Source organism: Equus quagga, chromosome 5, assembly GCF_021613505.1.
Source record: "Equus quagga isolate Etosha38 chromosome 5, UCLA_HA_Equagga_1.0, whole genome shotgun sequence".
NCBI classification, from domain to species: Eukaryota; Metazoa; Chordata; class Mammalia; order Perissodactyla; family Equidae; genus Equus; species Equus quagga.
Window position 1 is genome coordinate 77481589 of NC_060271.1, and position 27257 is coordinate 77508845.

The window sequence follows — 27257 nt, forward strand, 5'->3', positions numbered from 1 at the left end:
AGTATTTTTTCAAAAGCTCCCCAGGTATTTGAATGTGTAGCCAGGGGCAAGAACTTCATGTGGCCATATGTACAAAGTTCTGAATAAATGCTAAATTTAGGTTTTAGGCAACGGAAAGCTACTGAAGGTTTTCAAGCAAGAGAGGAAACATGAGGATGGCTGTAATGTGGGAAGTTCTCCCTGAGTGTACTGAGCAGAACAGATTGGAGTCAAGAAATACTTAAAAAAAACCCAGACCCATAAAAGCCTATTGGAATAGTCCAAGTAAGGGGTAATAAAGCCCTAAATGAAGCAGTGCCCTGAGAACGGAAAGAGAGATGAATTTCCTGGAAAGCACAGGACTGGCAACACTGTCAGGGCAAGGTGGAACAGTCTAGGCTGCCTCTGCGGCCACAGTAGGGAAGGGACGGCAGTGACAGGTACGGAAATTAATAAAAGAAACTTTAACTAAATTGGAGTTGGGAAGGCCTGCAGGGTGAGCTTTCATGCCCTACTATAAATCGTCAATTACACCAAACAGAAAGAGACCAGATGACACTTAGATCTTGTACAGGAATAAAACTACTTTACCACTGAAGGAAGATTTCTCTCCCCACCTGGCAACAGCACAGCCAATGAGAAATGCTGCAGCTCAGCCAATGAGAAGCTGTTGCCGCCTCCGATGTTACTTTCCCCCAGTGGACTTTCCTGTAGAACAGCCCCTCTCCACTCCCCCTTTTTCTCTATAAGGCAGCTCCCCTTCTTTGCTGGATTTGCCTGTGCTGTGCCATAGCATGCACATCCTGAATTGCAATTCATTTGGCTATTCCCGAATAAAGTCATTTTCAGGATAAAATAACAGGCAAATTTGCTTTTTTAAGTCGACAGAGGAAAGCTGCTCTTCCCTTTGCCCAGACCCACTTGCACATTCCCACCTACACCAAAACTGCAGGAGAAAGAATTTCCAATATCTTTGGAGTTAAGAACCCAAGAGAAGAATAAGAATATAGAGACTTGGCCCTTTTAGGGGAAAAGTTTATGGACCACTAACCTAAGTGATAAAGACTGAAGATATTCAGGCCACAAAATTATAAAATAAAGCAAAACTTTATACGATTGCAAACTCTTTTCCCCATAGAATATTGATATAAAAAGAAATCATTCTTCTCCTGTGCAAGGTATATACTCTCCTGCCCTCACCTGTGGGGTCACAAACAATATCATTCTTTCTAGGCCACCTTAGAACACCAGGCCCAACTCATAGAAAGAAAAATACAGAATCAATTTCAGCTTCAAACACCTTCTTAGATGTTGCCTAAGTCAGAAAAGAATAGTCAATACAATAAAATCGGGAGGTTGGGGTGGCTAGGGAATGTAATCATTTATTCGGAGTTTTACCTGGTACCCCAAATAAAGGCTCTATTATCCTAAGCTGAGAGTTTTTAGGGCATAAGGTGGAAGTGAATGGGATGACCCACTTGAGACAGCACCAAAAGAACAGATGACTTCACAGCCCTGGAAGGCGGCAACAGGCAGAGAAAAAACACCGAACCATTAAAAGTGAACTGGGACAGCCCTTCGATGTCAGTACATCTCAAATTCCATTTCCTCTCACCTTTCCCAAAACCACTAGCCCTTTTGGCTAACCTGTTTAGACAATGCTTGATCAAATACATCACTCTAGAGCACAAAAAAATAAGTTAATTGTTATTTTATTGTAGAGGAAAAAATATCGTGAAATATTTGTTAAATAACAATAATTCCTGACAAAATCATTCTTTAGGGTGTTCAAGCCTCACCATCTGGTCAGCTGTCCCTCACCCTCGTGATAAGCTTCGTTAATATTGCCACAAACCACAGGAAAACCCAAAGATTTTCTAAATGGCTTCCAAATTTCTGCATAGATGCCCTTAATTAGTCCAAAAGTAAACAAGAAACAAGTTGGCAGAGAAATTAGGAGGATAGCTGAGAGGAAAAATGTTAACAATTGGTGAATCTAGAATGAAGGGTAAGTGAGTGTTCATTATACCATCCTTCTAACCTAATGTTTTAGTTACAGGCAGTCTGAAAAGTTGCTTTAGCATTATCGTGCTGTTTTCCAGACTTGCCTAAAAGTTAAAGTCAACGATTTCTTTTCAAACCAGAAGTAGAAAATCAGTTCTCCCCTAGGTGATACTCACTTTCCCTTCTGTCTAAAAAAGCTTCCAGAGCTTTCGGGAAAGTTTAAATTTAGGGGCCACAGTACACTGATATGGTTTTATAGTTCTTGGGAGGTGCGTGAGTCAAACTCTTATCGAAGGTCTGTGATGGTCACTGCTCTGTCCACAACAGTCACGTGGTTGCAGCTCTGCAGTGGGGAAAAAAAAGAAAGGGAAAGTCCTGGAAAATCTGGAAAAGTCATTTTTTAGAACTCCTTACTTAAAACGCTCATTCTAGCTAATGGTTCTCACTCTCAAAGCCAGTCTGCTACTTAAATAAATGGTAACTTTAGTAAGGGGTCTGGGAATCATTACTTCCACCAAGCCCTACCCGTAGACTGAATCAACGTAGGCCCATATACCTACATCCACACAAGGTATGTATATTCTAGAGTCATTCATAAAATATACATTTATTTAAAAGAATTGCTAAATTCATTGCAGTTTTTTGGGTCATTATGTCAATCAGATAATAAAGTACCCTTCCTCTCACATGGGGAATGCTCACTTCCAACATGCAAAAGAGGTCTTTATAACTGAAAACCCGGACATTTTAAGGGGCTGGTGCAGCCTCTGTTTCAACATCCTGGTACCTAGACATTTATTAGATTCCAAGGCAGACGAACCTATTTCTGAACAGATCTGTCAGAAAGTTCTTTCTAATACTCAGCGAAAACTGTCATCCCACGAGGTCTTAGTTTTAGTTCTGGGAGCCCTATGAAATACACTTGATACCTTTTCATACAACAATTCTTCTAACACTTCAAGTCAGTTCTCAGATCCTCCCTGGGGTTTCTCTTCTAAACAAACCCAGTTCCTATTATGTGACAAGGTTCTGGGTCCCTTTTCAATACTGGTCACTTTTCACTGAACCCAAAGAAATACTAATACTCCATGGTCAGCATGGAGTAAAGCAACACTATCACATTAGATTTGAGGGGCAAACTGAAACGTGCTGATCTTATCAGCAACTGAAACTTTTAATTCACAGAATACAACTTAGGGGAAAAAACTTCCTAAGAAGGTCATAAAAATCCGTATTATTTAAGCAAAGTTCCATAATCAAGTATACTTTACCTGTCTTAAGTGGCTTTTTCTCTTTGAATTCAAATCTCTTATTGAAGTACAGGCTTAGCAACTTATGTTGATGAAGAGAAAAACCTAACATTTAGTAAGCCAGCTACTGCACTAGGTACTTTCTGTACATTACTTCATCTAATCCTCTCAATAGCCCTGTAAAGCAGATATTCTAATTACTATCATCCCCATTTATAGATGAGAAACCTAAGGCCCAGGAAGGTTAAGGAGCTTGATGAAAGGTACACAGTCACTGAGTGGCAGCGCTAAGACTCAGCTTCCCTCCTATCCCACCCTGCTTCCCATATATGTCCTTATTAGGAAGGTTTGGAAATATAAATGACAAGGCTGATTTTCTATGTGGGCCAGAAAGGACAGTGCACCTCCTTAGCTCTGACTGTCCGTCCTGCTTGAAGCATAGCCCTGATTTCTTCCACACAGATACATACACAGAACAGAGGCGGATCCTTGCTGTGCGGATGGAATCCTTTCTGGCGACAGGAAGAAATCTCCTCTAGTCCATGGTCAGTGAGTTTAAAGAATCCAGTTCTGAAATTAAAAAAAGCAGGCCTAGAATCAAGACAAAATGTCCCCCAAATCCCTAACAGACACACGCACGCACAGCACACACACACACACGGCAGGGCAGGGCCCATTTTGAGACAGCTTCAAAAGCATGCTGGCTCATGGGGCCAGCCTGGTGGCATAGTGCTTAAGTTCACACATTCCACTTCAGCGGCCCGGGGTTCAGTGGTTTGGATCCCGGGCGTAGACCTATGCACCACTTATTAAGCCTTGCTGTGGTAGGCATCCCACATATAAAGTAGAGGAAGATGGGCACAGCTCTTAGCTCAGGGACAATCTTCCTCACCAAAAAGGGGAAGATTGGCAACAGATGTTAGCTCAGGGGCAATCTTCCTCACCAAAAAAAAAAAAAAAAAAAAAAAAGTATGCTGGCTCATAGGTCTTTTCTCCAGCAAATGAATCAGAGTTAGAGAATGACTCATCACTGACATCACACTAGTTTTGTTGGGAGAATTCACAGCAAATAACAGCATTTAGAATGAAAAAGAAGTTATGATCTGTTTGATTTTGAGATTCTGCCATCAATCTCTTGAAATTCCTACTGCTTCAAGTCAAATACTTCAAATTTCTCATGTCCTTTTCTTAGAAAAGCACCTATATCATTGCTTGGCTATATTTTTAAACAAGCATCGTAGGTTTATCAGGATATGGGGCTTATAAGGAAGCCTTTTAGAACAGCCAATTAATGCTACAATCTATATATTTTATAGAGAACAAGGTCTTTTCCTCCGAGGCTTTTCCCCCATTATCTTCTCATAATACCTGAACCACGTCCTAAGTACTTACTCCTGGAACTTGGGGGAGCAAACAATGGCTATTGACTCTGGCAACATCATCTGGTAGGAGCAGTGAGTGTGCAGGTCGACACTGGAGAGGAAGGCGGTCTGTGTGGGATGAGTCTAAGAGAAAAAAGTCAGAGACCCCCTCAGTGAGAACACACAGCCAAGCCTGGCCCACGGAGGAAGGCAGAGCCAAACAGTTCTCAACAGCTGACCACAACTTCCTTCCCAAGTACAAAGGCATTTGCAGCATGAGGGATATGCTCGAAGTTCATAATAAGTGATGAACTTCCTGTCCAGCACTGAAAACAAGTATAGTTTAACACGAGTATGTGAAGATACTCAGAATTTCCATTGACCGTCAAGATTTATTTGGCTCCTCACAAGCTCTCTCCATACAACAGAGAGTCACTCCATTCTGGAATAGAGGGTACATGCTGCCCCATACTTCAAGATGGCAGATGTCAAGGGCTTAACAAACCACAGTTAGATAACTGACTTCTTCCTGACAGAGGTCTTACAGGGTCAAACATGAGCCTGGGGCTCTAGAGGCAAAAGTGGCAAAAGCTGTCCTGTGGTCAAAGCATGTCATCCAAGGCACAAGAGGCAGGGGCGACTGGGATTCCAGCGTAGTCAAGTCATGCAAAGGACCCTGTCTTATTTGGGAAAAGAACCAAGATATCGAAATTGGAGGGTAATTAGTTAAAGCATCATCTAACGTGCATTCAGTTATTCTCATTTGTTTTTAATCATTTAATGTTTTATTGAGCACATTCTCTGTACACAAAAGAACACCAATATAATGATGTATGTTCGTCTTAGAGGGTGTGTGATCTTAGATAACAAGAATGCAAAAAGAAGGACCCAATATGACTCAAAAAGACCACCAACCTTCAATGACAGAAAAGCACCAAAAATAAATAAGCGTACTTGACCAGTGTTTTCAAACCTGTTGTGCAAAAGTGCAGCTCCTGAGGAGCTTGTCAAAAGCACAGACTCCTGTGCCCCACCCCTGGAAAGATCCAACCTGAGAGGAAACTTTTTTCTTCAGAGAAAGCTCATTAGGGGCTGCCCTCGTGGCACAGTGGTTAAGTTTGGCATGCTGTGCTTCAGTGGCTCAGGTTCACGGGTTCAGATCTTGGGTGTGGACCTATACCACTTGTCAGTCACGCTGCAGTGGCGACCCACATATAAAATAGAGGAATATTGGCACAGATGTTAGCTCAGCGGTAATCATCTTCAGCAAAAAAAAAAAAAAGTTCATTAAATGATTCTTATGTGCAGCCTCGTCTGAGAAGCACCACCTCCATAGAATGCTGTGACCAGCTCCCTGTGGAAGAGGTCTGCAGGACAGGGACATGTCAGCTGAGTGCTGACAGCAAATCCACACACCGGTCCTCATGGGCAGGTAAGAACTCTGGTGACAGCAAGGGAAAATCAGTTTCTACCTGATAATAATATGATCTACAGGATGATAATAGGACTGCTAGGGACAAATGGTCTGTGCCAACACCTTTCACCCCACGGTCAGAGCCAGGAGTTCTCACTGGGAACAAACGAGGCCTACAAAAGCCGATCTAGACCTCTGCTCTAAAGTTGGGTTAGATAGAAAGACAATGCAGAGACAGGGGCTCAAGAAATGATTGTCAAACTGAATCAAGAAACCTTGCCTTGAGCCTTTGCTCCCCCGTAACTACTGTGCCTTCTCTCTCTCCTTCCCTTCAGCGTTGAGTTTCTTGAAAAAACAGTTATGGCCACGGTGTCCACCATGCTAGGGAGAGGAAGGCATTTTCATGAAGAGAAAACAATGCACCAAAGGAGCAGAAATGAGCAAGGAGAGCGAATGCCGAGGGCAGCCTGGGTGCGTGGATGGGGGCAGAGCAGCCAAGGGAGAGGAATGAGACCTAAGGCAGGGCCGAGACAAGGCGAAGGAGGGCCCTGCATACTGAGTTGGGGTTACACGATAGTTGGTGAGCGATACATGACCACACAAAGCTTTTGACCAGAGAACCTGCTTACAGCTGGCGAGGTACAGAAGGAAGAATTGATCTTTTGCATTCTCCTCTTGCCAATTTTAAGATCTGAGCAAACTTTAGGGTCTACTTTCTGTTTGTTTTTAATCCCAAGTTAGGAAGGAGTGGTACAGAAATATCATGAGAAAAAAAGTTGGAATACTATCACTTTAGGCTCTAAATTTGTTCCTGGTTGGGCACTCACTGATGTTAGAAATTCTTTTATTCATTTGCGGCTAACTTCTACCTGAAGTCTAGACGGTAATTATTAACTTTCCCCCATCTCTTCCAGTTCCAGACTCCAACCTTGCTGAAATCAGGATCGCCTAAAATGATTCCCTCAGTTCCTCCAAATACAACCTCCAAAGTCTCTCTGTGGCTTTCTCTCTCTCTTCAACTCTGTCTCAGAGGAATCAGTGCCTTCTCCCCCACATGAAGATGAACCCCCTTTTGGTGTTTTTTGATTTAATACCTTGCTATCTCCACATTACCTTGTCTCTCCTGCCCTTTTATATCTGCTCCACTGGCTCACCGGGCATAAAAACGTGTTCAGACAACTACATGCAAGAACGTACATAAACCTTAAAAATGTTGGGTAAAAGAAGCCAGATACAGAAGAATACACATTATATAATTTCATGTATATGAAGTTCCAAACCAGGCAACACTGAGCTGTCGAGTTTAGGGATATACATTTAGATGGTAAAACCATAAAGAAAGCAAAGGATTTCCAGAAACATCAGGAGAGGGATTACCTGTCTTGGGGAGGAAGTGTGACTGGGCAGAAGCATGGGGGTGGGGGCGTGCTTGTGGCAATGTTCTATTTCTTGGCCTAGGTATTGTATGTACTTAGATGTTTGCTTAATGACTCACTGAAGCATACATTTAGTTTATGTACTTTTTCATGTTGTATTTCAAATATAAAGGTTTCAAAAAAACACAATCAAAACAAAACACATGTTCAAGGCTTTCACACTGAACCACAAATCAAGCAAACTTTCTCTCAACCCAGCTACTCCTTAAGCCATCATCCCATCTCTTTCCTTTCCTCTAGAGCTAAGCTCTTCAGAAAATTAGTGTCCATTTCATTATCACCACAACCTCATTCCCCATTACCTCTTAAACCCTTATAATCTATTCCCACCACTGCCTAAAACCCACTAAATTGAGGTCGTCAATGACCTCACCAAATCCAACAGGCTCATCCAAGTCATCATCATTCTGGAGCTCTCTACAGCACGTGATATGGTTAACATCCTGAAGTTTCTTCTTAAAACGTTCCTCCTTCTTTGGCTTTTGTCCCTTACCACTACTGTCACCCTTCTCTTAGAGCTCTGCGTCATTACTGACTACTCCCCATGCTCCCCTAGGTAGCCTGGCCCCAAGCTGCCAATGAATCTCCTCTGGCTCTCCACTCCCCTCCAGTTCCAAGGCTTCCAAGGTCAGTTCTATGCAGAGGACTCCCAGATCTCTTTCCTGCCTTGACCTTGCTCCCAAGTTCCAGCCACATTTCCAATGCCTGAGAACCACTCCCGCCAATTGAATGTCTCCCCAGTACCTTAAATTCAACATGCTCAGAACTGAACACATCCTTTGCCCCATTTCCAAGGTGAGTTCTCCTCCTGGAGCCCCTGTGTCTCCTTAAGAGATGATCTTTGCCACTCCTGTGAGTCAGGCCCCAAATCTCCAAGTCATCACTGACTTTTAGTCATCATCCCTTCTTACTCATTCCCCACATCCTCTGAAATTGTACATTCATGTCCTCCTTCCCAAACAGACTGCCAACACCCCAGCTCTCATTATTATTAGACTTTCTCACCACGCTAACCTCTTAAGTCATCTCCTTGCCTCAGCCTACCTTAAAACTGCTTTTATGTTAAATTTTCTAAAGTATGGCTTTGATCATACCATTGCTCTACTCAAAAACTTTAGGAGTTCTGCACTTACTAAAAAGCAGAATTATCCTGCTTGTCCACCCAGGACCCCCTTGAGCACTGCTCCAATGTATCACATTAAAGCTTAGTACTACTGTCCCTGACGTGAACCATGAACTCCAGCAAACTAGACCACTCCATGCTCCGGGGACACAGCCTGCCGATTCCAATGCTGTCCATTCCACACGGAACTCTCCCTTGGCTCCTCTTGTCAACATTCTAGTAAAATCAATACCAGGGAGGAGGGGGGTGACCCTTCCCTTCTCTGATTCCCATAGTGTTCTGTTTGCGCCTCCTGAAGCACATGGCACGTTCTGCCTCATGGGAAGAGGTATTACTTGTCTATTTGTCTAATCTCCTTTATAAGACTAAAATCGTATCTTACTCAAATCTGTACCCCCTGGCAGATAAGGAACAAGTTTTCTATCCCCCATACACCATAATGGGGCATACACACTAAGAGGCAAATATTCGTGTTATTGAGCTGAAGAAAGGACAGAGGCACACAGGACTGTCTCATGGGCCAGGATTTCCCAAATTCTAACATCCAAGTATGTGTAACCTTCCCCAATACAGAAATGAGCCAACTTGTTTCTATGTAACCCTGTCACACAACATGAAAAGCAGCTTGGTCTGTGAGAGTGAGGGGTTAAAAAGGAATAGAAAGAAAAATTAAGAAATAATCTTTAGGGATGGAATTATATTTTACCTAAACATTACCAGAAGACTGCATAAGATATGCAGACACTTGAAAATCACCTATATCGGTGGCCCTTCTGGTTTACATAAAGGTATGTGCTGCTTTAAGAAAGATCAAACGTAAGCATCTGAATTAACTTCCTTGGCTCATTTAAAATATTTTGATTTATATACCTTTTAGGAAGATCATTTGTATGAAGGAGGCATAGCCTCTAGTCAATGTCCATATACATGAGGCCAGCATCCTATCACCATTCACACTCACAGGGCAATTGGGACTTTACGGAAATGGGTTCATTATTATGAAAAAAATTTTAAAAATTAAAAAAATTAGCCCTACATAGTTCCCAGAAATCAATACTGGAGTGCAAGCAGTCAAGTTTGTTATGGAAGTCAAGTCTGCATCCAACAGAAATAGTCTGGATACAATTCACTTTGCTCGAAGAAAGAAACAAGCTGTGTGTTCATAACACCATGAGAGAAGAAGAGACTAACCCTCAGAGAGCTCGGAATTGCTTACGTGAATCCAGCCCAGTGTGATGAGACCCTGCTGATCCTGTATGAGGAAAAGCTCTTCTTCGTTCTCGGTGTTGCAATAATCAGACCCGGCACTTTGCTTAGGGATGAGAACGTGGGTAATGGTAAACTCGTTCCTCATCTGTCAAAGGAGAAAACAGCTCGTCACAATTCCCTGGCACTTATGTAACCCCACTCTACCACAGCAGTGGAAAGTTAGACATCGATACAAGCGAAGGCGCTTCCCACTCCGGCACGAGTCTTCTTCATGCTCCCTGACCCCCTCACCTCAGTGGTTCACAACCTTGGCTGCTCGTGCACATTGTTTAGGGCACTCTGCAAAGCCACAGATGCCCACAGCCCTGGGGGAATTTCTTGCTGCAGCCAAACGGGTCTACTCCTGATTCTTGAGAAGCTCCGGGTATAGTACCACTTCTCTTGCTTTGTTCATGTCTAAAGTAGTTTCTCTTCGACTGTTTCCCTAAGTCCTTCTCATCCTTTAAGGCTCAGCTTAAGTCTATTCCACTTTAGTCACTTATTCATTCAGCAGTTAGTAATGGGTTCTTTAAGCGCCTCATTCAATGATCTTTCCTTCCTCAAGATTCCCTGTGCTCTTATTGTACATACCATTCAGCCTGCTACTTATCTTTTGGTGCATATCTCCCACCACTCCAAAGTGCTTGGGTACTTTTTGTGGACACATGCTATGTGCCTTACTTGTTTCATATTCCTAGGTCTCACCATAAAGCAGGTGCTCAAAAATTGGTATTCAGGTAGAATTAGGTATTTCTTACTACTAGCATTAAAATAGTTTAATTTAAGGGACTTTGAAAATCAATCAAATACAGGGTCACCAAATTCAAAGTGACACTGTGCTATCCATAGTTCCTTTGGCAGAGGGATCAGCACAAAGAGTAACTGACCCTGGATATCTTCTCTGAGATTCACAGGAGGCCAAGGGGGAAGAAATGGTCTCAGCTCAGGAAAGCGTTTTTTTCTTTACCAGTTTTCCACAGAGAATTCCACATGTCTCTACTCCCCGGGCAGTGTTGGCACTGGCTAACTGCAGAAACTGTGGGCAGAGCCTCCCGGGCACCACCACATGGCGCAGCCCATCAATTGTAGGAGCTGTAATGGAGAAAAAGGGAAAGCGTGAGGCCACGGGGCAGAGCCTCCCCAAGCAGATCTCCGAGGTGGCAGCCCTGGGAGAGCAATGCCAAATCATTGCGGTCTCCCCAACTGTAGGCAGAAAGTGGGGATCTCATGCTAATGGAAGAAGAAAAAGGGTTGTAAAGTCTCTTCTCCAATCTCCGGGCATGGCCATTGGGAGTACATTCTTTTAAGAAAAGACAGGCAGCTTTAATCATTCAAGTTAAGACAAGGGTAAACTACTACTTAAAAGAAGTTTCTGAGCTATTCAGGAATTCTGTCACACTCTAACACAAAGGATTAAACAATAACCTCCCCCATTCAACTGAACTTTCATTTTTATTTTAAACCTCTTTTATGTCAGATAAGAACATGAGAGAGTATGACTTTCAACGAAATACACCAGGATATATTCTAGAAACAGAAACTAATTTGGGTAACTATTTACTTCTGAACACTTTCATTTAGAAGAAAGTCAAAATGCCAAAACGAAACAACAAAAAACATATTCTGGTGCTCAAAAACAGGCATGAACGAACAAAGCAGCTTGTCAGCCTACTTCAGAATGCCACGAAGGGACCCTGTCCCTGAACACCATGGAGAAACCCTGAGAGAGAGCCAGTAGGCTGAAGTTAGGGGGTGTCTTTCACAGTCCTGTTTTCATTAAAAACAAAAAAAAACTGAAAAAGGATGTTCTGCTTCTGCATATTCAACAGCAAGATCTGAATTCCTGGAGAGGTAACGACATCAGGCCAGGAGCCATGTGGTCACACGGAAGTCTGATGATGGTGTCTGAAGATTCTGAATTAAGGTTTGACACAGCCCTTTCCTTCCAGTTCAATAATCACTTACCAAGTGCACCCCAAGCAGACACTGTGCTCAGCCCACAGGGAACACAAATGTGAATAAAACTCAAGCCCTAATCTGCAAGAAGTTAAAATTTAGTTATTGACAAATGGCTACACTGTCAGGTAAGTGATCTCTGCTGCATTACAGATAATAAGAGCTCTGGGAGTTTTCAGGAGAACAGAATCAATCTGACCGAAAAATTCAAGAAAAGCAGGGAAGGCAGAAACAGAGAATGGAGATTTTAGGTTCAGGACAAACGTTAACAAACCTCTTTGGGTAAGAGAATCCAGGGACTGTTCTGGGAACACGAGAGTCCAGTCTGACCAGAGCACAGAATATGTATGAAGAAACAGTAGGGAGAGACAAGCGTGCCGAGTAAATGGGGAGAAACCCTGAAGGCCCGGCTTCAGAGTCCAGCCCCCTTGCCCATTCCTGTTCCTTTAAGTGGACCTTCTACAAAGCTGACTTCCTTAAATGACAACTTCGAAGCTGATTCCTACCCCAAAAATCTATTCTAATGATCAAGGTACATTCCTTTTGCAGCTACTGTTATTTTCTCAGATAGCCCATTGTTGGTGAGAGGAGGAAAGAGTAGTTTTCATGGTCAGACTGAATCATCACCAACTATACACAATATTTATCTTGAGTAAGCTCCTCCAGGATTAGGAATGCTATCAGGGCAAGCACAATTCAGTAGCCTTTTTTTATATTTAAATAGTTGGTTGTTGAACTGCAAAGTGGCACAATAATTTTCAAATTCCCTTTACATACAGGCCAACAGTGGTCTCTAATTCATCCAACATTTCAAATGTCTGTATAACTCTTAAAAGCTGAGGGTCTGACTTGCAAGGATATTATTAGCTCTTCAGAAAATCAACCTGGTCTCAGGTGAATTATATGGCTGAAGTGAAGGCCACTTTCATAATATAGCCGGTGTGACAGGACACAGTATGGCAATACTGACCAAATGGCTTCTGTGGCCAGGGCCTAATGAGTGGGAACATGAGGTAATCTTAGGCTGATCCTCCAGAGTGACACTCTGTTTGGCTGCAGCTGAGATGGAAGAGGACACGAACAAACGGACTCACTACTTTCTGAGTTGCTCAGCGCTCCAGGTTTCAAGGACCTGTCCACCACGGGTGGCCTGCCAGGCCTCACAGTTGTATTACAGTCCGAAGGCTGTGTGGATGCAACAGGGGCCGTGGGGAACACATCTAGGGAGGGATTCTCCAAGTCAGGCACCAGTGGGCCGCCCGGGCCAGGGTCCACCTTCCCAAACTCCTGTACAATTTTCAGTCGCTCTTTTTCCAGCTCCTGGTTCCGGATCATCTCCTCAAAGGCATGGAACTGTTCCTGCTCCAGCTGTTGCTGCTTCTGTTGCGCTACCCTCTGTCTTTCCTTCTCCAGCTCCTGCTGGATGGCCACGTTCCGGGCAAGTTCTTCTGCTTCTTTCCTCTACAAAGAAAGAACAGGAGTGAGGCTAACACTTTATACTCAGGCGACTTCACACCGCAGGAGGACCAGGCCTTTCAGCAGGGAGATTTCCCAAAATGTCCTTCTGCTCTGGGCTGATTTCTAAGGACAGCATTCATGCTTCTCTCAGTACCTCTAGACCCATGGAGCAGTCACACTCCTTTCAATCTGCCACGATATACATAGTCTTCAAGGACGAAGTCACAGTCCTCTCAGTGCCCTTCCTCAGTGACTCTAACCAACGCATTTTCTTCTTTACCAAAATCTCGGTGCAACTTATTATCTGCACCTCATAATCTGTATCACGTACAGTTTTATGTTCTGTGCCATGTATACATTCTGTATCCTGAGCAAAGCTGTAAAATAGAACCAAATCCAAACTTATACCTGCTATGTTTGGGGTCTCTATCAAATTGTCACCCAAAATGAAGCTTCTGAATTTTTTGTGGTGATCAGGTCAATATAGAGTGATGTTTTAAACTGTAAGAAATAGCAAGTAATAACCTCCTTCACTAAGGTTTTCCCTCACTCAGTGCCTTAGAAATATATGCCTCATAGCTGTCTACCCCTCTGCTGATCTTCAACACGAGTCCAGAATAGAGCTCAGCAGACAGCTGCAAACGAATGGGGAAGTGCTTGTAGTGTGTATTCACATCTGACACAGGCCACGGACGTGCCTTGGGAGGTCCTCCATGTGCTTTAACTGACTCTTCCTAACAAGAATCATTTGAAAATAGCTTGAGAAAAAAATCAATTATTATAAACAGCTTCAGGCAGAATCCACTGTGAATCAAACCCCCAAACTTCTCTGCTCTAAAAACCTATGTTTTAGGCGCCAGCCTGGTGGTGCAGCAGTTAAGTTTGCATGTTCTGCTTCAGTGGCCCAGGGTTCGCCAGTTCACATCCCGGGTGCGGACATGGCACCACTTGTCAAGTCATGCTGTGGCAGGCGTCCTACATATAAAGTAGAGGAAGATGGGCATGGATGTTAGCTCAGGGCCAGTCTTCCTCAGCAAAAAGAGAAGGATTGGCAGCAGATGTTAGCTCAGGGCTAATCTTCCTCAAAATAAATAAATAAATAAAAGCCTATGTTTTAGTGAGAATTTTCAATGTTCTTAGGTTCTTGCTCTGGATACAGCAGACAGGCAATGGATTTCCTATCCCTCAAGTGACCCTCTTGGACAAGCAGAGTAAATCTGTGGTACAATCCTCAGCCTAAACACTTATGTTCTACTTCTTTGAGTTTCTGGCCTTTGCCAAAAAAAGTAAAATATCACATTAAAATCACAGAATCTGCTGAAATATCATATTACAAGGCCAGGGCACAGTCTAAGAAACCAAAACAATCTCCTTTTCTTTTTCTTTGCTGTTATATACTAACCTTTTCTTCATTATATTCTGTATATTCTTTGGTATATCGTTTTAACAGCTCTGCCTTCAGCTCTTCTGCTTTGGGAAATGCAATCTCCTTTAATTTCTGAGACACAAAACAACAAAACTGAGAATTAACAATTCTCTGATCAATTAACTGAACAATTAACTTCCAGCTAATTAAGTAGAGAAGTAAAAAGACTTAAGTCAAGTTGGCAAATGGCAAAAATGTTTCCAAAAACAATTTAAAATCCCCCTACTGTCCCGTCCCTGCTACTTCCTAACTGATCTGATGAAATGGCCTTAGCTCCTATTGCAGGATTTGATGCTCAGATGAGACACCACTAGCTTTACCTTGGAGGCAGTCTGTGCCACTCTGAAGCTTTTAGATGGGCAACGGTGAAAGTAAAGACCCACCTTTACCGTGTCTCTCTTTTCAGGAATGACAGCTGATTTGTAATCTCGATGCTTTGGTAGTTTCTCAATAAAGAGCCTAAGGGAACAGACCAGAACGATTATGATGCAAAGAAAATGTCAGAAAGACTTTTGAAGCAATGAACTGTATCCTGCAGCCACTGCGTGACGGGTTTCCAGATGCGCAGGGGAGGGGCAACAGGCACACCCAGACAGGCCGTACTCTGCACCCATCCCCATCCCTGTAAAAGAGGAACAGAGCATTTCCCTCTCCTCCCAAAGCAAGTGTACAGCAGCAAGCAGCAGACTCCTACAACAAAAATATGGGAACAAAGCCTATCCTGTGCCCAAAAATATACCTCCAAAGAGATTCTTTTCTTGCTGCAATAGTGACAGGCTTCCAAAGGAAGGGGTCTCTGTTACAAAACATTCTCCAGAGGACAGTTTGGCAGGCAAGGGAAGGAGGCTAAGAGAAAACCCATGTTCTATTAGTACTCCTGGCCCTGGGTGACCTTTAACTTAGGGTTTTTTTCTTTGGGATTCATGTTCCCTCATATGAAGAATATTCCTTACATCATATTAAGCACCAAGATGCTTAGATAGCAAATGCACTACATGTGTGTGATATGTGCATGTTATATGTGTAATATGCACTATGATCTTTGATGAAAAGTGCTTAGAGAAACATAAGATGCTAGATTTTCTCTCTCAATTCTTGTCCTTGGCTATAAAGCTCGGTGGGAAAAATAACTTGAATCAATTCACAGACCTGTAACATTTATGATATCTACTTGGGTACAGTGAAAACAAATAGAAGTTCAGTAACTTGTCACAGCCCAGCGTGGTGGATTCAGAATCCCAAGAGCAGCAGGCCGGTTCCAACGTCTACTCTTTTAACCACTACACCATACTGCCTCCATATGGCTCCTGCAATGTCCAGAACCTTTGGAGGGGTTCTGAAAAAGGAATCTGTTGACAGAATTAAGTTGCAATAAATACAAGTTGAGATCCAAAACAAATAAATTGAGGGTAGCTTGCCCACAGTCCTGAAAGACTACTGTAGCTGGGATTGACTGGCTCTTTTCCACTTTTTGCCCCAGTAAGGGAAAAGAAGAAGACCCCTACCCACACAGACCCTCTCTAGATGAGCCCTCCTCCTTCAGTACAATACTAGGCACATGAAAACTCACTTCAATCCAATTTGAAGAGTCCCCTCAGGCAGGAATGAATTCTAAAATCAAAATGATTCTAAAAATCTTCCCTTTGGGTTCAAGAAAAAGATATAAACAGTTTCCTTGAAGTTTATATTTAAAACAAGTACAGATTCATTTGTTCAACCATAAAGTCCTGAAGAGGATATTAAGATAAATAGGAGATAGTTCTTGTATTCAAGAGACTTACAATTCAGCAACTCTCTCGTGTTCGCCCTACAGACCAAGGTACATGTTCACTACCTTCCGCAGGCTGAACGTGCTTTGCCTCGAAGCTCAAATCAGGTAGGAAAGTACCAGGTCATAGAAACCCCACACCTTACATTCACTTAGCTCCCAACCTGAAGGAATAGAGTGTAAAGTCCCTGAGGCCAGAGACTTCTGTGTCTCCTGCTTCTCTGTACTCCTCTACAGCCAGCACAGTGCCCTGTGGAAAGAGGCACTCAATACACATCTGATGAATAAATGGTCTTAAGGCCTCTGGATGAGCTGAGGGAGAAAACCAAAGTGTAAAAAAGTATATACAGTACACTAACTTAGGTATAAGAAAGGGGAAAAATTATATATATGTGTGTACGTATCTATTTATTTGCCTACAAGTATCTAAAGGAACATAGGAAGTATATACAGAAAGTAATAAAAGTAGAGGGCAGGGGAAATAGGGTGGATGAGATAAGAGGGAGAGTGAAACTTTTCACCATAAATCTTTCTAAATTATTTTGACTTTAAACCACGCAATGGGATCTAGTTTATACGTAAAGATAAAAACTTTCAGACCAGTACAAGAAACCTTTCCCTTGTTTTAGCAACTGTAGCCCATTTCCTGAATGGGGACATACGGGCAGAAGGGCAGAGAGGATGGGTCACATAACCTCTGCCCCATACCGGAGGCAGCAGAGCTCAGTGGTAGGAGGGAAGGCTCGGCAGCCACCCTGCCTGGGCTCCAATCCTGGCTGTGCCATTTACCAGCTGTGTGACCTCGGGCAAATTACTTAACCTCACCATCCCTCAGTTTCTTTATATATATCAATTATATATACATGGAGACAAACTAGTACTACCTGGTAGGACTGCTATGATGCTTAAAGAAATTTAAAAAACCCCAAAGTGCTAAGCACGGTGCCTAGCACAGAGCCAACATCTGCTACGTGCTTATATGATTGTTTTTACTAATAAACAAACAACCAAAAAATGGGAGCAAGAGTAAGAGATGAAGATGTTCACATGCGGCAGAAACATTCTAGCCAGAGACTAGTTGTGGCCCAGATGGACACTGTTCTCTGGGGTTAGATCCAGTTGCAGCCTAGAGAGAGGAAATGATGCATTGGCAAAAACACAAGCAAAACAACCGAATATAACAGTAGAAAAAAAGAGATACGCAGAAAAGTAAATACGAAAGGTGAATAAGTACATGAAATGGTACTCAAATTTACATATAATGAAAGAAATTCAAATTAAGAGGAGATACCATTTTCATCTACCAGACTGGCAAAGGTTTAAAAGTAGATTATCAGCAGTACAGGCAAGGGTGTAGGGAAATGTGTGTTCTTACACACTCTTAGCAGGACTGACTGTCACTTGATAAGAACTTTTTTCTTAGGGGAGGGAGTGGGGTGGGAGACAACTATGGAAAATTTAAAATGAGTATATCCTTTAAACTCACAATTCCACCTCTACGAATTTATCCTACACAATAGTACAAAGATACATGTACAAGACTATAATGCTATACATATACAGCATTGTTCGTATAAGTAGGGAAAACTGAAAACTGAAATGTCCATCATTAGGGGATCATTTAATAAATTACAGTGTACCCAAATGTGAAAAACAACATAATCATTCATTCAGTCAACAAATATTTATTGAGCATCTACTATGGGGTCAAGCATTATTGTAGAGGCTGGGGATTTGGCAGTGAACGACACAGTCACAAATTCCTCCTTACCATGGAGTGTACTTTACAGTAGGGAAACAGACAATGAACAAAACAAAAAGTATGTGGATTATCAGTGCTAGGGAAAAGTCATTAATAGGGAAGGGGAATAGGAAGTGACAGGGGAAGGGCTGAAATTTTAAATAGGGCAGCTAAGGAAGCCATCATTGAGAAGGTGGCATTTGAGAAAGGACCTGAAGAGAGTAAGCTATGAAGAGATCTGGGATAAGATGATTCCAAACAGAAAAAATGACACCAAGGCAGAATGAGATGGATCAGTATGTCCTGATATGGACAGACTGTTAAGAAAGCGAGTTGTAGAACAGGATATATTGTATGATGTCATTCATGCTTTAAGAAAAAAGGATAAACGTGAGCCTGTGTGCTTACATGGGCATAAACATTTTCTTGTTCACACAGGAAACACAACAGTGGTTACCTCTGGTGGTTGGGACTTTTCTCTTCACTTTAATATCTCCATTGCTGTACGATTTGAAAAATTATTTTAATCATGAGCCAATATTAATTTTGTGTATAAAAATGTCTAATCCAAAAAATCAAGCAGAAATTCTCTAACACGGATATAGCAAGGATTCTCATATCATCTCTTCCAATCTTAAAAGTTAATCAGCAAAGTAAGCATGATCACAGATGAAAACCCTCTTCCGGCATAAGCCCCAATCCCAGTGGTAAATATTTTCAATGCAGGTGACAGACCACGTTCAGAAAGTGGGTTTGTGTTACAGGAGGCTCACCCAGCAGACAGGAATTGCCTAAGTCCTCTGTAACTCCCTTCTATGCAGCCCAGTCAATGACCATAAAAAGCTGTGAAAGAATCCACTGCCTGGATTATTGTCTGTGGTCATCATGAAAATATGCACTGATTTAATGTGCTGAAGATCCTTCTTCTATACTGGGGTCTGCAAAAGGCAAAGCGTTCCTGCAGTAGGCAAAGCCAGCGAGGGGGAAATGTGCTTGAGATCATTAAGATGCCTGCACTGCTCCAGGGAAAAGAAGGAACAGCCCTTTTAAAATCCTGAATTAAAGTATCCACAAAAGGTCTAGAAAATCTCTTAGTAGTGGAGGAGGCAGAGGAGTCGTGAGCTAGGTGCCTGCCTCCGCCCTCTTCTCGGCCTGGTTGTACTAATTGCCAAAGGGAGCCACTGTTACCAACAAGAATATACCAAGTAAAATGCGCTAGAAAAACAGACCGAGAACTTTTTTGCAACTCCCAGGGCTTGTCAGTTCATAGAATCAGAATTAGGGTCTAGAAGAAATCTGCAGAAAAAATGAAGGTAGCTACATTCATTGCTTCAGGCAAAGCCAATCCAAGTCCTAAATTAAACCCTAAATCTAACAAATTAAGTAAATGAGCTGCTACATCCCACCCCCCTCAAACTCAGCTCTCCTCCACGCCTAGTTTATCATATTAAAGGGTCGTAAAAGTGTAACCATATACAGGAACAGACTCCCCATATCAGTCTCACTGTTAACACTGATAATCATGTCACTCAAAGAGACACCAACTCACAGAAAAAAATCCATTTCTTAAGTATCTGTGTACTCTTAATCCTACCCCCTTTGCCTATTGAAGAGTTTATTGCTACAGTTAAACCCTCTATACCATCAGCCACTCCTCCACAGGATCCTTTATAGGAGCAGAAAATACGCTTTAGAATCTCCCATCTTGAAATACACACCACACATTGTCACACTCCTTGTCCTCCTTCAATTGCTTCCTCATTTTTCCATTTTCCTTCCTACCCAAACTTCTACAAAGAGTTGTCTATGCCAGGTCTTGGCAAACTACAGCTAGTGGGTCAAATCTGGCTCACTATGTGTTGTTCTAAATAAAGTTTCATTGAAACACAGCCACACCCATTCCTTCATGTATTGTCTATGGCTGCTTTCACATTACAAAGCAGAGGTTGTAACAGACTCAAATGGCCTGCAAAGCTAAAAATATCTACTATGTGGCCCATTCCAGAAAAAGTTTGGTGATAGTCTATTCACTGTCCACTTTCTTACTGTCTATTCATCTTTCAACCCATTCTAGTGTCTCTTTAATCCCTCTAGTAAAATTGCTTATCAAAATCACCAATGACACCATGTAACCAAACCCAAATCCTCACACAGCTGACCCAGCTGACCACTCTCCTGCAAACACTGTCCTCTTTTGGTTCCCATGGCATCACTTTCTCCTGGATTTCCTCCTGCCTCTGGAACCTTCCTTCAAAGTCTCCTCTGCTGGCCCTCCCTGCACTAACCAACCTCAGGACTCAGTGCCAGGCTCCTTCCTTTCTCATCCTACAATCTCATTATCAAGGATTCTTGATCCTTTTATGTGCCATGGATCCTCCTGGCATCTGAGGTAGACTACAGTCTCCTCCTCAGAATAATTTTTTAAGATATAACACAAAACAAAAAGGATTACAAAAGAAACCAATTCTACTGAAATATAGTTTTCAAAATATAAAAAATTATGATATGTGCTTCTTTATTAATGCATTGTTAATACATTTTAAAAAAGGATCTAGTCATGGGTTTAATAACTATACTGAAATTGTGCATAGTGATAAGTGTAAATGTTATTTTGAGATATCAGCAACAATTGTGGTATGATACGAAAATACCCTGATTTCTACTGGTGACAAAATTACAACTATTATTAATACTAGCGTGGTTTGAGGTCTACATTCAAAATTGAAGGAAATGCTAAATTTCAGTTAGAGGTTGGTAAAAACAAGAAAAGTTTTCCCAACCAAGTTCATGGACCACGAATTCTATCAATGGATCCCTGTGGGTTCCTGGACCCTGGATTAAGAACCTCTGTACTGGAAGGTCTCAGCGGTTCTCATGGCTTCAGAACCATTGTATGCTGAGGACTTCTGCATTTGTATTTCCAACCCAGACCTCTCCTCTGAGTTCAGACTGGTACATCCAGCCTCCTGCTGCACATGTCTACTTGTATATCTCACAGGCCTCTCAAGTTAACATCCTAACATGTCAAACAAACCAGACCTGAACCCCTGACCCCTACCCAGTCCCTTTTCGACACCATTCTCCCCATTCTCAGTAAATGGAGTACAACATCCTAAGTTGCTCAAGGCAGAAAGCCGAGGTCAACCTTAATACTGTCTTCTTTCCCAGACTATCAGTAAGTCCCGCAGACTCTGCCTCTAGAATGCCAAATCCATCTGCTTCTTTCCAGGCCATTATACTCCTTAAAGCCAGCAGCCTCCATCCTAAACAGCTATAAGTATCCTAACTAATCTCCCTGCCTTCTCTTAACACTCCTTCCACCATTCACCACACAGCAGCCAAAACTTATATTTTTAAAACATAAGTAAGATTGGGTCACAATCCCACTTAAAACGCTTCAATGGCTTTCTATTGCTCTCAAGATAAAATGCAAACTCCTTAACATGGCCTATAAGATCCTGCATGATTTGGCCCTGCCTGCCTCTCCAACTGCATCTGGAGTCATTCTCTCCCTTTACTTGCTACATTCCAAACACAACGATCTTCTTTCAGTCTTCAGAACACACTAAGGTCTTTCCTACCTAAGAGCTTCTGAACACACAGTTACGTCTGTTTTAAATGTTCTGCCCCATGCTTTGGAATAAGTAACTCTCTGGCATCCTTCAAGTCTCAGTTTAAATCTTACCTTCTCAGACAGACCTTACTCTGACTACCCTAGTTAATTAGATACCCTTGATTATTCTGTCACAGCACTCTCTCTGTTGCTTTCATAGCATTTACCTTATTTTGTGACTATATATTTATTTGCTTAGCTGTTTATTTTCTTTCCTGTAACTAGAAAGGTACTCCAATAAGCGCAGGGGCAATTTTAATTAGGTCCACGACCTAACGCAGTGCCAAGTAGACAGTAGGTACACAGAATATATATTTGTTGAATGAATATGATCTTTGCCTTCAAAGCACTTTCTATGTGGGGCAACAGGATCCAGAAAGCCCTTCAGAAAATACTTGGTAGAGTGATTCCATGAGTCTACTGAACTTTCTAAACTATGATTCTCGAAAAGAATGGTGCTCCTGGGTCTCATTCCAGGAGAACTATCTACAAGATTATTGGAAATATACAAGGATACTATTTCTACCAGCAACAGAGTATATGAAGAGAGGGACAGTAGCCAAAGAAACTTCTCGGGAAAATAAATTTTGTGCCCATTGTGTCTAGGAATGAAAACCTCACAACAGCAAAGAGAGGCAGGAATGTAATTATAATTCTATGACATTTTATCAACATTGAGGCCACATGTCAGAGCATGATGACATGGATGGACTGCAAGATCTTTGAGGAAATGGCACTACTTCTAAACTTGGAAGAAAAAAAAAGACAACAGTAGTTCCTTTTCTCCACTCTAATATTATAATGTGAATCCTAAGTATTCCACTCTTATCACCTATTGTTCTTTAGAGCACTGGTTCTCCACTGGGGCAATTTTGCCTCTCAGAGACTATTAGGTAAAGTCTGGAGACATTTTTGGTTGTTACAACTTGTGGGGGGAGGAGATGTTACCGGCATCTAGTGGGAAGAGACCAGGGATGCTGCTAAATACCCTACAATGCACAGGACAGTCCCCACAACAAAGAATCATTCAGCCCAAAATGTCAATGATGCCAACGTTGAGAAACGCTGCTTTAGAGCAGTATGTGATCAAAAAATGTGATATAATTGGTATACATATATCATCTCTGGGAGGACAGATAAGAAACTAATAAAAGTGAATGTCTCTGGGGAGGGGAATGAAAGTTTAGGGGAAAAGAGGAGTGGTAGGGAGACTTAGTTTTCAAATATTTATACCCTCTTGTGCCTTCTGAATTCTGTACCATATGTATGTGTTACCTATTCAAAAAACAATAATAAAAAATAACCAAAAAATAGTTAGTGGGCCTCAAGACTATTATCTCAAGACTGCCTTCAACTCATAGAACATTACCAAAAGGAAAACAAAAAGAATAGGTAGGACCTATGTTGTAGAACGAATCCTGAGTTAAGAGTTAGAAAATCTGGGTTTTGTCACTCCAAACTGTGGAACAAAGCATATCACTAAACCTTGAGCTGGTTTCCTCATGTGGAGAATAGGAGGATGACACACCCAACTCAATGCACACAGAACTGCGAAGATCAAACAAAATAATGCAGGTGAAACACTCTATGAACTATTAAGAGCCAAAAAATACATCGTAATTATGATTAGTTTTTAAAAAGTCCCAGTATGATGAAAGAACAAGCCTAGAAATTACAAATAAAACCCCTTAACATCATTCCCTTCCTAAATTACACATCACTGCATTGTCACTGGGGTTATAGGCATTGTTCCCTGTTGACTGTACTGAAATCTATTTATGCTGCCTACCCTAAGATGCTAAGCAATTCAAGGTGAAAGTTCTTATGATGAGCCACACAAACTGTAGGTGGTAATACTTATCTGATGATTTGCATGATTGTGATAAAGGCTAAGAAGAAAAAACTTTTTCTGAATCACTTAATTTGCTACAAAATAAGTAGAGGTGAGGAATTTTCCCTCTGCTGAACCTCAACAATAATCCTATGACTGGATGCCTTAATAGAGAAAGGACAGGAAAAACATTCATCAATACAAAACATGTGTACTTTAACCACCAACTCTTTCACCTACCAGCTGGGCCATGTGGGCACAGGCCAAAGAGCTAGGTCTCTTACTCATGAAATTACTGAGTCATGAAAATAATACTTTCAGTACTCATGTCTTTGAAAGTCAAGGACAGCCAATACATAGGAGATGCCAGCAAAAATGATTAATGCTAATGATGCTGTAAAGTTCTGTAGTTTTAGCAATTCTGAGCAGAATAAATGAGCACAAGAGTAGGATAAGTAAGGCATCAGTCATCGGAAAAGAAAAAGGAAACTGGAGGTGTCTTACGTGATATATTTGTTATAGAGGATGAAGGCATGTTCAATGTTGCCTTCCTCTGAGTAAATGGATGCCATTCGGATAATCTCGACTCCAGAGCGGAAGTATCGACGGGGTGGAATGTCTTCATTTATCTCCACTGCGCTACCAATCTGGGAGAGAGCCCTCACCCGGTCTTCGGGTGGGAGGCTTACGTCTCCATGGTCAGACATCAGGGCCAAGAAGTTCTGAGACAGAATGGAGAAAACAGATAGCATCAACACCATGGCCCCCATCATCCCAGGACAGCCTAGCATACAGTATGTTTATCCCATGAACCTTTACTTTACTAATAAATTAAGAGAAAAATACCATATGCTGTGGTTCATATCAAATAAGGTCTCCTTCCCACAAGAAGGCTGAGACCCTCAAGGAAGCCCATATCATGATTGGCAGACTCAAAACCACACAGTCCCTATGCCATAATTAGGTGGTATAACCATGTTGGGCCACAGGGGGTTCATTTCCAGTCTTCATGCTAATCATTCCCTGTCATTAGGTGGCCTTGCCCTCAGCATCATAACAGCAAGGACAGTGTCTTCTATTTTTTGCATTATGTCTCCTCCTGGCTACCCACTTCCATCCACCTAGTACCTGGCAGAATGTACTCAATGAATTTTCATTATGATTGTTAACCGACTTCAAGTTTGATCACTTTTATTTCATCTGAGAGTAACTGACATTTTTTCGGTGGTGTACTTTTTCATCTTTGAGCACAAGGTTTGTTAGGGGAACTGGTCTGGGAATGAACGCTCATAATCCTAACTCCGCTCACTAAACCACCGTTCCAGTCAATCTACAACATCATTCCTCATATCATGGCAAGGAATTCAGATCTTGAAAACAATTTACTCAAATCTATCTTCAAAGACTAAGCAGTCTTTGAATCACAAAAGGGCATGAAGGTAACCTGGAATGCAAAAAACAAACCAACAAACAACCTGGGGGTTTTCCCACCCTGGGTCTCAAACTGCAATAATTCTACAATCTTTCTAGATATTGTTGCGATTGGAATGGGATTCCAACTTCCAATCAGATATTACTCTACATCATCTCCAAAAAGAATCTGGGAATTTGATACATATTGAATTTCAGCGCACTCTACCCAGCACACTGTAGAATATACAAGCTACGGTAGAATTCATTTTGCAATTCGAGGCCCTGTGGCCCTATTTTGTCTTTTCAATTTTATACCTTACTCCTTTCCAACAGAGTTTTCGCTTCAGTCAGGATTCTGATGTGCCCAGAAATCCTCACTGTTCAGTTTCATTTGTCTATCCACTGTTTCTCCGTTTCCACCTCAAGCCCTCCCTCAGAGATAGTGTTCTCTCGGCCAGTTCTATCTCTAGGTCACACTTGCTCCACCAAGCTTCCTCTCTAAAACACCCTCACTAATAGTACAAAAGCTGTAGGGACTACGAGGGAGGCAGAGGTATTCCATCTCCCACAAAGCCTTTTTAGAGACTCAGAAAGCTTCTAGCAAATCTAAAACCTCCACTAGTCGCCTAATTAGCAAACTCAGCGCAGAGCCCATTAAAGCTAACGGAAGGAGAGGATGTTTGTTGCATCTCAGTACCTCTAGGGAGAGGATCTTTTGGATCGAGAATGGGACCCCTTCCTGACGCCAGCTCGGTACTCGGTATTACAGGGCTGAGCAACACTCCAAAGAGGAGATGTAGCATCCGCGAATGAGAAGGGAAGGTGGCGTAAAGCACTGAGGAGGCGGCGAAAGGAAGTAGGAGGAATGAGCAGAGGGGCGTATACTGTAGGGAGGGACCTCCTGACACCTGCTTGAGGCTCCCTTCTTGAAGGCACTCAAGCCCAAATTGCCAAGCCGGGGCAAAATCATCCGTTTTCGGGTCGTTCGAGGGCGGTGGGCGGGGAAGCACTGGGCCTGGCTGGGGACCGGAGCCCTAAGGGTCTTCGCGCGCAGCGGGTCAGGCAAGGGGCATGGGGGAGGAGAAGGCTGCAGGCCCCACACTCACGGCGGCCGCTCTCCTTCACGGTCCGACCACGCTCAGCACCCCGGCCCCACCATATTCCCGGGACCCTTCCCCACCTGTCCCCGCGGATGGCAGTCGGAGCTTCCGGAAACGTCACATCCGACCCCCGCCCCGTCCCGTCCCGTCCCGCCCACTCCCGCTGGTCTGACAATTCCATTCCCGGGAACCGAGCGCCCGGGGCCGCGAGCTGGCGGGCGGGGCTAGAGCCTCCACCTGCGGGAAACCGACCAATGAGGAGAGAGCCCGACGGCGGCCATCTTGGTAAAGGAAACTCAACAGGGAAGAAGAGGGAACCAAGTAGTTAAAGGAACCGATGACCAGGCTGACTTGTCTTTAGAATTATTTTTATTTGGGGCAGGAGTTACCTGCCAGATAGCCCCTCACACAAATCCAGAGTTCAAGGAGGGATTGCTCTTCCGAGTACTTGGCTAAATTAACTGGGGTTTCTAAGTCGGGGAAAGGAAAACTGAAAATTTCAGCTTGTGTTACTTTCTGCACAAAATTGGTGGCTTAAGGTATTAGGCAGTCCTTTTATTGCCTAGAAAAGAACATAAGACTAACTTTTTAATTCAGAACACCAATAAAATCTATCGAAAATGCGTGTTGCATCTCTAAGGGTCACTGTGCAAAGCAGTAGGGACACCAGGACAAGGCGGTTGTTTATACCAGATACAAACAGTGTGGCACATTCTGTGTGTGGATGTGTGAATATATGAACAGCCTTTTTCCAAAAAGGTCTTGCAAACCCACTAGTTATTCTGTCTCAGGAGACTTTGTATATCATCACTCTGAAACAATGCCTTGATTTGAAAGTGTAGCTCTCCTGGGATACTTTACCCACAAATTTTGGGAGCCTCCCTGTATGTTTGTTAGTGTGATGACATGACCTATGCTTCAAGGTCTACCTTAAAATCCCTGCACAGGTGTTACCTCCTCCACCAGGCCAGCATCAGATCTCCAATTTCTCCTATTCTGTTGTGCACATTTCTCTTGGATTTCCTTGAAGTGATTCTGTGTGGTCATTGGCTTTTCAAACTTATGGCTGAAAGCCATTATCAGGTTCTTTTGTTTCTACAAGCATAAAGACACATGTTGGTATTCTCCAGGAGCCC

At 42.6% G+C, this 27257-nt stretch overlaps 1 protein-coding gene across 4 annotated transcripts; it reads right to left on the minus strand.

Annotated features, from left to right (window-relative positions):
- Positions 1-1675: 1675 nt before the first annotated feature.
- Positions 1676-26248, minus strand: STAMBP (STAM binding protein). Of its 4 annotated transcripts, none has more exons than XM_046662623.1 (10): positions 26202-26248; positions 24113-24330; positions 15039-15114; positions 14632-14727; positions 12866-13232; positions 10783-10907; positions 9784-9921; positions 4626-4738; positions 3704-3803; positions 1676-2326 (listed from the first exon to the last, which is right to left on the minus strand). In XM_046662623.1, the coding sequence occupies exons 2-10, from the start codon at positions 24313-24315 to the stop codon at positions 2270-2272; spliced, it is 1275 nt and encodes a 424-aa protein (XP_046518579.1). In that variant the 5' UTR covers positions 24316-24330; positions 26202-26248; the 3' UTR covers positions 1676-2269. The 4 variants fall into 4 exon arrangements, with proteins under 4 accessions (XP_046518579.1, XP_046518580.1, XP_046518578.1 ...); XM_046662624.1 differs by lacking the exon at positions 26202-26248 and adding an exon at positions 26128-26197; XM_046662622.1 differs by lacking the exon at positions 26202-26248 and adding an exon at positions 25719-26108.
- Positions 26249-27257: the final 1009 nt, after the last annotated feature.